At 38.6% G+C, this 12,074-nt stretch overlaps 2 protein-coding genes across 2 annotated transcripts in view; both read right to left on the bottom strand.

The window, feature by feature from the left end:
- The window catches only part of LOC127648279 (fibrous sheath CABYR-binding protein-like), a 391,397-nt gene that overhangs the window by 325,118 nt on the left and 54,205 nt on the right, over positions 1–12,074 (bottom strand). The gene's annotated exons all lie outside the window — the stretch shown is intronic.
- On the bottom strand, positions 6,191–11,092 carry LOC127648195 (interferon-induced very large GTPase 1-like). The gene is given in 5 exon segments (XM_052132778.1): positions 6,191–6,877; positions 7,433–8,031; positions 8,033–8,345; positions 8,348–10,067; positions 10,070–11,092. Coding segments are annotated over 5 exon segments (4,332 nt in total). The 3' UTR covers positions 6,191–6,200.

Genomic DNA, 12,074 nt, shown 5'->3' with positions numbered 1-12,074 from the left:
CATTTATTGTAGCCTATTCCTTTTTATTTTTATTTATTGCAGTCTCGACCCATTCGCAGCAGACCATTGCGGTGAGCTTACCCAAGACGTCAAATTTCAACGCTACAGGCTCCGGTTCAGAGATATATAGAAGTCTATCGGACTACCCTGCACGTTGAAAAATGACGCCAAAGGTATACCCAGTGCGTCAATAAGTGACGCCAAGGGGTCCTGGCCAAGCGTCCATATGTGACGAGTTGGAGTGTGAGAATGTGTTGTCTTCAGCGGTTCAGATTTAGGAACATCAAAATGACTGCTGTCAATCACCAAACACTGTGCAAAAAATACATTAATATGAAGGCATTAAGTAGTTTAAAGGAGCAAAGTCCAACATGAACACTGACAATGAATCTTTCAATATATCGATTTGCCAGTATGCAGAATTCAGCACTGAACAAAAAGTCCATTTTGAGCGGTGAGGAGATTCCATCTTAAATGCTCTGATTGGCCATTGCGTTCAAGAAATCAACACATATGTCTGTGATTGGCTACATTGTTAAACGCTGCAAACACGTTATACATAGAAACGATTTACTGGCCAGGGTCTATCTATTTTTTTTTAGTTGTTCTTGTTGCGTTTGTGCAACAGATGAATGACAATTTATTTGTTTTGAGATGTTCAATTTATAGATTTCTATTTTGCGGGAGTCCCGCGAATCGTTTTATTCTCCCGCAACCAGCACACACACGAGTGCATTACCGCCAGCGCCGCACTTCGGCCATCAGATCCGCGCCGCACTCTGTTGTGTTGGGTCCGCGGAGTGCATGTCTCTAGTCTACATGTGCATACACAACGTTTAAAAACGGGCAATTTAAATGCACTGAAGGCTTCGTTGACAGATTTAAGTTGAAGTTATAAATGAAAGTCCATTTTATTGTCGCCGAATGGGCCAATAAATTACATCTGCACCGTTAGCAATTAACACTATTAACTAGCACACAAGCTGTAATAGCTGAAAAAAGAAGGTATGACCGCAACAACAACTCCAAAAACTCACTGTAATAAAGCCTACTACTTACTCAGCTGGCTCGTCGTTTTGAGTTCGCAGAGTCGCAGGATGTTTCCTTTTAAGATGCTCGTTCATAGCAGTTGTGCTGCCATGGTATGACATTTCCGCTTTGCATAGTGAACAAAGCACCTATGGCAAGCCCTTTTAACATTTAAAAGCTAGATTGGATAGGTGTTGCAGATATCTGTAATTCAGTTTTGCCTAGTCAAAAAGAACATTTCAGATATCCGAAACTACATTCTTCCTATCCATAATTGTCATTTCAGATATCCACAAAGACATTCTTCCTAGGACAAATGACGTCACTTTTGCCATTCATTTGTATGGGGTTTATCATTACAGATATCTACAATTCAGTTGCAGATATCCACTATGTGAATTATGGATATCTGCAACTGAGTTGTAGATATCTGTAATTCCAGTTTGTGATATCTACAATTTGATTCTGACTAGTCATAAACTCCAGTTCAAGATATCTTTAATTCACCTCAATTCAAGATATCTACATGTTCCTTTTCAGATATCTTAAATTAAGTTTTGACTAGGTGAAATTATGTTGTAGATATCTGTAACTGGAATTATGACTAGTCAAAATAACGTTGTAGATATCTCAAACTGGAGTTAGGGATAGTCATAATTTAATTGTAGATATCTATTATCAATTTATAGATATCTTGAAATGAATTTTGATTAGAGATATCTAAAATTTGAGATATCTGTAACTTTCATTCTGCCTAGTCAAAATGTAATTACAGATATCTCTATCTGTAGATTCGACTGGTCACAGTTACGTTACAGATATCTTGAATGACAATTCCAACTATCCAAAATGTAATTACGACTAGTCAGAAAGACGTTGTTGATATCTACAATGTTAATTCCGGATAGTCAAACTTTGCTTTTAAATGTTAAAAGGGCTTGCCATACAGCACCTTTCTGTTCGGCTGTAGTTTAAAGTATTCCCATACTTTGGATGATCGTGGTCTGGCTTTATGTGATAAAGCCAGATTGTCATTTTCACCATGAGCTGGAGCAGAAGCCGCCATTACTCGATATTTAAACGTAAATAATGAATGTGACGCGTCGACGCATTTAATGCATGTCGACGTATTTTCATAGTCGACGTAATCGATGACGTCGACTATGACGTGTGTGAGCCTACACAGGCTCACACACTCATTCAAGTCCTTCTGAGTAACATCACCAAAGCAATGACGCTCACGACTCCCGTTGAAATATCCAGCATCTCTAAGGTCTGCAAATAACTCCATCCAGAACTGAGACCTATATACATTTTTAAGAGTCCTCAAGCTGATGTTTACACCGTGTACAGCGTACGAGTGGCCCTCGTTAAAATATTGAACGTAATGATGCAGTATGTCTTGTTTTTCCGTCTGGTCCGCGTCTTTTAAAAACTCCAAACACCGTTCTCAACAGTCAACACGTACAAGTCTTCTTCTTACGTTAAAACAACGAGAATACAGAAAATGTGCTTAGACCTCCATCTAGTGGTTATATTATAGAATTAAAGGAGAAATTACATATGAGACAGCTTTATAACTGAAATGGCTTTAACTGAAATAGACAAGTTTAATATAACTATTCTGATAAGTGTATATTTCCAACATCATGTTTGTGTTATCCGTTTCTGTAAGTTTTTGTGACGTGTTTCAGAAAGATAATCGCTTAGACAGAGCAATAGTTTATTTTCATCTTAACCGGACATCACAGTTGATCACTGCAATAAATCATAATTCAATATATTGATACCGATTTCTTTATCAACTGTTTGTTCAATTGAGACATAAGGGGGTGATTTCAAAGCATTTTGAAAGTGACACACTTCCTTCTGCCAGTTGGTGGCGCTATAACTTTGACTCACAATAGTCACATCCATGCGACCGGCCTCTTCCAGTGAAGAAACTGCTGAAGTTTCATCGAGATCAATTAATGTATGCAGAAGTTATAACACACTTCCTTGCTGTTTAAGCTGCATTTATGTGCTTTTTTGAGCTTCAAAAGTTCTTGTGCAATGTGTTCCACATTCAAACCAAAATATCTGACTTCCTGTTGGTCGGAGCTAATGACTGTAAATTAGAAAGTTGTTCGGCTCGATGAGAACAATATAATTCCTGAGTTTTGTGACTCTAGGTCAAAGTATGAAACCAATACCCCACTTTTGTCTGAAGGTGGCGCTACTGAGCCCCTGCACCAGGCATCAAAAAAGAAAATTCAAGTTTGAAGAGCTGCCACGACCACAGTATTTAAGATATCAATAATCCTTTCACACGTCTACATCTGCCGGGTGTTTACATTATACACATAAAGTTTGAAGTAAATCGTGTAACAATAAGTGGGTGATTTTAAAGCATTTTGAAAGTGACACACTTCCTTCTGCCAGTTGGTGGCGCTATAACTTTGACTCACAATAGTCACATCCATGCGATCGGCCTCTTACAGCGAACACACCGCTGAAGTTTCATCGAGATCAATTAATGTATGCAGAAGTTATAACACTCTGACTGTTTCTCGTTTCTCGCCATCATTTCGTTTCCTCGCCACGGCCAAACCGTTAGAGATAGCAAAAATCTGCCGGCAACTTTTCATGCTCAATGTCTTGACATCATGCTGACCGAGTTTGGTGGCGATTGGTGGAATTCTCTGGGAGGAGTATTTCACATTCCATTGCGTGCGTTTTCCAAAAAACCCTAAATAGACGGTTTCCTGTTGGTCTGGGGTAAAAAGTAAAAGTATGAAGGATATATGAAACGATGAGATCTATATGTGTACCAAGTTTCATATTATTACATGCAAGTGTGTTTGATTTATGGACCAAGTTTTCGGACCCTGTTTCAGGGGGCGCTGTCGAGCCCCCCTGCCACGCCCGGGTACCAGCTTCAGCCCGGCCCTAATGGCCGCGGGTTCTGACCAGTGTGCAAAAATTCAAGAGTTTTTGAGCACGTTAAGAGCCCCAAAAGTGCCCCAATAGTCGTAAGAATAATAATAATAATAATAATAATAATAATAATCCTAACGAAAACAATAGGGTCCTACGCACTTTGTGCTTGGGCCCTAAATATATCAATGGTTTAATGAAGCATGAAAGAAAACAATAATAAAACTGAGGTAAAATTAATAATAAATCTCTCAATTCTATATGATTTAATAAATGGTGAATCAAGTGATTAATTGATGATTAATTCTATGAATATTATTGATCATGTATGAATAAATGCAGTAAAATAAAAATGCATATTCTCTGGGAGCCGGTCTAAATGAATAAACAATGTTATTACATTCCTGACACGGACCAGACCCAGTCACCCCTCAAATAAATTTTCTTTTACATGGGTTAGGGTTAGGGTTAGGTACTTTTGGTAAGAAACATAATTAAAATAAAGATAATAACATCATTCAATATTGATTAACCATAAATGAGAATAATATAGAGAGAAAATTTAAAGCAGATAGATTAAAAATGCACAACACTAAAGATTGTATTTCAGTTAGTTGATCCCAGAGAAACTGATAGTATTAGAGACTAGCTCAGTCACCATCGGCTTGTAGAGGTGGATAGAGGAGGAGTTATGTAAATGAGCAAATTAATGCGCTAATAAAGTTACGTGAGAAGCCAAGTTGACATCAGATGGCGTGTGGCGTTTACATAATGCGTGACCACGCATTGCGTTTCGATAACATAGTTTCAAAGCTTAAAACGACGATACAAAACACGTGAATTCTGACCCTCTTGGCTTTCCATACACACATACGCACAGGCAAGCGCACACACACACACACACACACACGTACTCGCACACTATGGAAAGCCAAGAGTGTCAGAATTCAAGTGTTTTGTATCGTCATTGTAAGCTTTGAATCTCTAACTAAGCTACCCAATTTACACATTTTAATTCACAAATTGGTATTCACTTACTGCAGCATGTGTGTGTGTGTGTGTGTGTTACTAATATTACAGAAATAGGCCTATTTATTAACTGTTTACCGACATAATTGCTGATGGCCAGATTGTCAACTTTCCTTGTTATTATGCAAATGTATTATTGCATGAGATATTGCCAGATTCACATTGAAATCTTAAAAATATTGTTTATTTAAAAGTTTAATCTGCTCAAACTAAAGGCTTCTATTCTATATTTCATTGACCACACACTTTAAGAAACTTTATCTTCTGCATCATGTAAAACATGTATGATCTGCAGAGGTGTGCATGGCTTTATTTGTATTTTGTCCTGGGTGATACAACAGTGGTCTTTGACTTAATACAGTATTTTTTCCCCCAAGCAATCAGACTGTTGAACACTTGATCTATCAGGATCAATAATTAGCACTGCACTTTATTAATCTATAATCTCACACTGGACTGTCAACATATTCTCCTCAATATACTACTTCATATACATATATATATATATATATATATATATATTTCATATACTCCTTACTTATTCTATTGTATATTGTGTATTCCATATTGTGTTTATTGTATATAATTATCGTGTTGTGTAAGTATGTGTACATTAGATACGTAAATTGTGTTGTGTAAGTATGTGTACATTTGATATGTAAATTGTGTTGTGTAAGTATGTTGTTTACTGTAATTGGTATATGTCTCGTCACTGTCATGACTGCTATGTTGCTCGGAACTGCACACAAGACTTTCACACATTGTTGCACTTGTGTACATGTGTGACAATAAAGTGATTTGATTTGATTTGATTTGAGTATTAGCATAATGCAGCATCATGTTAAAGCATTCTTTTTTGGTTACTGGTGCCATTGAAGAGAAAATTTATCACAGTCAGAAACGTTACAAATGATTATTTATATAATAAATGATATTAAGGTGAGTAGTACTCGGCTGGTCGTGTGATCTTACGTCAGCCACCACGAAAATAGAAAACCCACCCACACACACACACACATACTCTGTCGTAACAACATAAACACCTCGTGTTCGCATTATTTTTAAACAATTCAACGGGCCAGAGTCAATTATTCTTTACATATGTCATTTTTTTTTTGTTCATATTCAGCACCTTCCAGCGGCCGGTTCCATACCGGAACATTTATATTTGATATTGTATTCTGTAATTAAAGAGCTTCTTAAACTGCTCTATTAGTTTATATTTATTAAAAGTATTTATTCAGACTCTCAGTAGCATCTTGCTTTGAGTGCTTCTTCCACTCATCTGGAATCTGACCCCAGCCCTGGAACTTTTTATCATAATAATTTTCCAGATCTTTCTGGAATCTGCACACAAACCACTTCCAGTACGGCAGCTCAGAGACGTCAGGAGTGATGCTCCAGTTAGCATAAACACCTCCTGCTGTTCTGTATTCTTTGCATGGAAACACCTGATCTGATGATTTAAATGATTCATCACTTGTCACTAAAGTTGTACAAAAATCAGTGCAGAGATCCCGTGTTCCTTCATAATGCCATCCTTTCAGTCCATTCACTCGATGGAAAGGAACACTGTGATCTCCAGTATGGTCTGGTATTGTGTTGGTGCAGACAGCATTACAGAAAGGACACTGAACCCAACAGCACTGACAGAAGTGACAAATCAGAATCTCATGTGGTCTGTATTTACAGTCCAGAATTACTGGAAAAGTCTCTGTACTGAATTTACTGCTTATGTCAGATATTACTGGAGGGATTGTTTCCCTCATCACATCTTCTAAGAGTTTGAAATCATCAACATCATCACGACTCACTCCACTGAAGTCTTTAACAGAGAATATCAGCACATCTGAGAGCTTCTGTGTGAAACACTTCAACCACAAATCAACATCTCCACTGTTCACTGGAACATGTTCAGTAGATTCATGAGCCGCTTCAACATCTCCACTGTTCACTTGAACATGTTCAGTAGATTCATGAGCCGCTTCAACATCTCCACTGTTCACTTGAACATGTTCAGTAGATTCATGAGCCGCTTCAACATCTCCACTGTTCACTTGAACATGTTCAGTAGATTCATGAGCCGCTTCAACATCTCCACTGTTCACTTGAACATGTTCAGTAGATTCATGAGCCGCTTCAACATCTCCACTGTTCACTTGAACATGTTCAGTAGATTCATGAGCTGATTCAACATTTCCACTGTTCACTTGAACATGTTCAGTAGATTCATGAGCTGATTCAACATTTCCACTGTTCACTTGAACATGTTCAGTAGATTCATGAGCTGATTCAACATTTCCACTGTTCACTTGAACATGTTCAGTAGATTCATGAGCTGCTTCAACATCTCCACTGTTCACTTCAACATGTTCAGTAGATTCATGAGCCGCTTCATCATCTCCACTGTTCACTTGAACATGTTCAGTAGATTCATGAGCCGCTTCATCATCTCCACTGTTCACTTGAACATGTTCAGTAGATTCATGAGCTGCTTTCATGATCTTCAGCTGCAGGAGTTTGATGTTCTTCATCATCTTGGGCCAAACACTGACACTGAACTTACCAGTGATGTACTGACTGACTTCAGCTCTGATGAAACTCTTGAAGTGATCTCTGGGATTTTTAATGTAGTTCATGTATTTTTCAAAGTTCTCCTCTTCTGCCAGTGTCTTCAGGATGTGTTTCTCCAGTTTTGATCTGTTTCCATTCAGTGATTCACAGTTTGTTCTCATTTCATCTGCTAAATCTCTGGCAGTGTTTTTGTAGACACTCTGTTCAATGGGATCTTTCAGTTTCTGACAGATGATCTCACCAAAAACAGCAGCTGATGTTGCACCTTTACAATATTTCTGGAAAACACTGAAGTACTCTCCTCTCTTCTTCTCCATGTAGAGAACAGGATCATTGGCGTATCTGAACAGTTTGTGTTGGTCAGTGAAAGTCTTGTTTGATCTCTTACAGACAGAAAGCACCAAATCCATGAAGAATTCATTCTTGAACAGATATTTCACTGGTCCTTCCTGATGATCAATGAGTCTTGACTTTATATAGTCTGAGTTCTTGAATGTAGCTTTTGTTGTAGCCCATCTTTGAAATGTTATATGTCATGATCATTTTGTCTGTCTCATGAGCAATTTCACTGACTAATTTCTGTACAAATTTAACAGGTCCTGTAAATCCACTGGATATCTTTAACTGCACATAATCTGAATAACTCGGCACAGAGAAAATATCCATGTTCTCCATCCAGTGATCTACAGGAGAACTGTCATAGATTTCACTCAGGAGTTGTTTCACATCTCTTAATATGTCAATGTCTTTGATAGGATCAGTGTCTCTGATGATCTTCTTCACATGCTCTTCCCAAATGAATCAAACTCTTTCTTCAGTGTTTCTTCATCATTTGCTTTATCTTTGTGTGTTAAGGCGAGTGTTTTGCTCTTTTCAAAGAGAGTGTTTTCATGATGTGTCTTCTGAGCATCAATCTCTTTCTTCAGATCTCGCTGTTGAAGAATCTCATTTAATTTTCTTTTTGTTTCTCTCACAATGTTTTCTTGAAGATCTTTGATTTTTATCTCAAATGAAGTTTTCCACTGAATCAGTATTTCTTTATCTTTGTCTTCATTAAAGAAATCTGACATTGATTTTTTCACTTCTTCACTTTTCTCTTTCAGTTCTCTTTGAAGATGTGATTCATCAACCTCATGAATTGTTTCATTTTCTATTTTGTTTTGTAGTTTGTTCTCAATTTCCAGCATGGCACTGTGGAGACTCCAGGTCCACTTGCTGTATTCGGTCTCCAGTTTCCTGTATGTTGAAATCTCCAGAGAATTTCTGAATCTAAACACAAAATGTTCATTCAGTAAAGCCTCCCAGAGATCTTTAATCCGACCTTTCAGGTCTTTCAGCATCAAGCCATCTGATTTTGAGGACTGTTTAAGAATTGTTTTCTTTAATTCTTGAACATTTTCACAGTAGTTTGGGTTTGGTGGTGCCATGGGTGGGCTGCCCTCCCAGAGTTGTGCAAAATACTTCACATCCTTCTGAACATCAAATGCAATGACATCACTGAAACGTTCTTCATTACAGACTTCATCTTTAGCAGCAAGTTTTGTCATTTCATCCGGTTTCTCCAGCAGTCGTCTCCTTCCCTCCATGTTTTTCTCTCCAGCTGTGACATCTGAAACATTCTGATGCACAAACATGCAGCTGGGATTCAGTTTGACCTTCTTCATCCTCAGAAAGGCCTGAGCAACAATCTGAACAGTGTCCTGCATCTCAGATGGGTTTTCTCCAAAGATGTTGATCAATGTCAGATGCCCAAGACCCACAACAAATGTGGCCAGTTCATTGTCATGATGTCTCGTTGATCTTCCAGCCAGTTCTAGAGCACGAAGTCCCTCAGTATCAACCACCAGAATATAGTCAAACTTCAGCTGTGCTTTCATCTCCTCTGACACTCTGACCAGCTGCATGAAAGCTCCTCTGGTGCACCTGCCAGCACTGACGGCAAACTGCAGTCCAAACATGGCATTCAGCATGGTGGATTTTCCAGAGCTCTGAACCCCTAAAACTGACAGCACAAACACTCTCTGATCTCCCAGTTTCCTGATGAGTTCATCTAGAACAGCAGAGATCCAGATCAGAGGAACATGAGCAGCATCTCCATCCATCAGCTCCAGAGGAAATCCAGAGATCATCATCTCTGCTGCAAGACTCGGGAGAGAAGAGAAGAGAAACTGCAGACCTTCCTTGTTCTTCTTCACTGATGAACATGATTCATAGATCTGACCGATCTCTCTCAGGATGTGCTCCACACCAAAGGTTGGACGGGGCAGAAATGATTCTTTATTTTCTGTCAGATCTTTATTCTCCAGTAATCTCATCATCTGCTGTGCTGCTTCTTTTCCTCTCCTGCAGTCTTCATCATCATCTTCATCTACTCTGATATCTGAGTGTTTGGACACATCTTCAAGTCTGAAAATGGAAGATGATTCTGAAGATGAGATTGAGAGACAATCATTTATAGCTCTTCTGAGTTCTTCAGACACATCTGACTGATTTCTGTCTTTCAAACCAATTTTGTATTTTTTGTTTTATTTTTCTTATTTACAGCAAATTTATCCTCAGTAAAAAGGCAAATGAGCGGCTTTGAGTGCTTGAAGAGTTTTTCAACTTTAGTCATATTTTTGTCATTCTTGTTTAGTTGTGGTAGAATAACAACATTGACTGAGGACATTTCAGTGAGGATCTGCAGCTGTTTCTCATGGTCTCCTGCATTTCCATGTAGATTACAGAACGCAACACAGTCAGTAAATGTATCCGTGTTTTTTCCAGACGGGCAGTACCAGGCGATCTCCACCACTCCATCCATCAGTACTCTGGTTCTGCTGCTTCCTCGGCAGTTCCTGTGGAAGAACGTGTTGTGTTTCTCATTGATCAGACTGTTCATCAGATGAGACTTGGATGAGGACACTGAGTCAATCCTGAAGAAACACACCATTGGAGTTTCTGCCATACAGACTGACTGGACTTTACTGATGATTTTACCTGCATCATCAAATGTCTTCCAGCTCTTGTTGATTTGTCTGAATGTCCAGAGAGGAAACTCAATGTGTTGTGTGAATGGATCAGGTACAAGCAGAGGCAGAGCATACTGACACTGTGACAGTTTAGTCACCATCAGCTGCTTCAGGAAACTATCAGCACAATGAAACACGGCCATCTGAACATCCATCGGGTGAACAGGGTCTGATCTGCTTGTTTCTTCATTAGACAAAGACGTATTGAAAAAATCACCTTCATCATCAGACGAGTCATTGTCTTTGTGTTGTGTGTGTTCTTGTTTTTTGGTCTCTTTAGTTTTGATGTATCTTGCTCTGTAGTTCATCAACAGTAGTTTTTGTAGGAATGTCTGAAACAGTTCCTCTTCAGCACAAGACTCATGAGACTGTAATGAATCTGCAGTTATCTGAAGAACATCTTCTCTTTCCAGTTTGTTTTGCAGTTTGCCCTCAAGATGAAGTCTCTGAAACAGATGCTCTCTTTTTTCTCTTCTAGTCTTTTCCTGTTGTAATTCTTGACCTGGACTGATTCCTGTTGTCCCAAAGTTCATGTTTACTCCCTATTTAATAGACAAAACAATAATAATTAAAATATTAAAGCTGCGAGCAGCGATGACGGGCCCAAGCCGGTGGCACCGCCACCCCCGTGCCTTTAGGGTCGCTGTGCACGATGGGCAATAACGTAACCTCGCTTTGACTGTCGAGAAGGTGTGTGCTGTAGAGCTTGCATCAGTGTGGGCTCTGCAAAAGTGCGCATCGAGGGCACATATCAACCACAAAGTATGCGTGAGCACCCTTCCGATACCTAAAATGAAAAATGAGACACCCTACGGTCTCATGGAGTTAATGGACACACGAAATAAGTACACAAGACTTAAAATTCATATGAAGTGTGCCATTTGGGACAGGGTCTATGACCGTGAAGCACAATAGTCACATCTATGAGGTAATTCAAATGTAGAATAATTTTTAATGTCATAGGATGTCATAGGTCAATATCTTTTGCAGCACTTAAATGTGTTAATCCAGAAGGCCAGTATTTATCTGGAGGTCTTTTAATAATTTACGCTTATGTGTTCCTATGATATGCAATGGAAGTAAATTTTCATGTTTAACATGGGTGTATTCAAAATACATAGCATACGATATAATATTTTAAGATTATTTATCATTATGTTAAGTACATCACACAAATGTGACTATTCACCTGTAATGTCTCCAATAAGTACAGTATATTGGCCTGTATGGCCATGATATATTGCCTTAGCTAGACTTTAGCTAACCTATTACATTAGCTAGTCGCTCATGAGTCATGAATGTTAGCAAGACACAAGTTAACTATATTTGCTTTTGGCTAATTAGCTGTATAGTCGATGCACTGTACACGACGCGGAGGGAGGGAGGGAGGGCGGGCATCGACAAAATCTCATCTACCGACCTGATGTTTTGATTTTTTATTTAATAAATTGTTTGACAGGGAAGCTGTACGCAAACAGGAATATATATATTAATTTATTTATAAAAAAAATTAAG

Source organism: Xyrauchen texanus, chromosome 8 (genome assembly GCF_025860055.1).
Source record: "Xyrauchen texanus isolate HMW12.3.18 chromosome 8, RBS_HiC_50CHRs, whole genome shotgun sequence".
NCBI lineage: Eukaryota > Metazoa > Chordata > Actinopteri > Cypriniformes > Catostomidae > Xyrauchen > Xyrauchen texanus.
The sequence above is the reverse complement of the archived record's forward strand: the minus strand, read 5'-3'. Positions and strand labels throughout refer to the sequence as shown.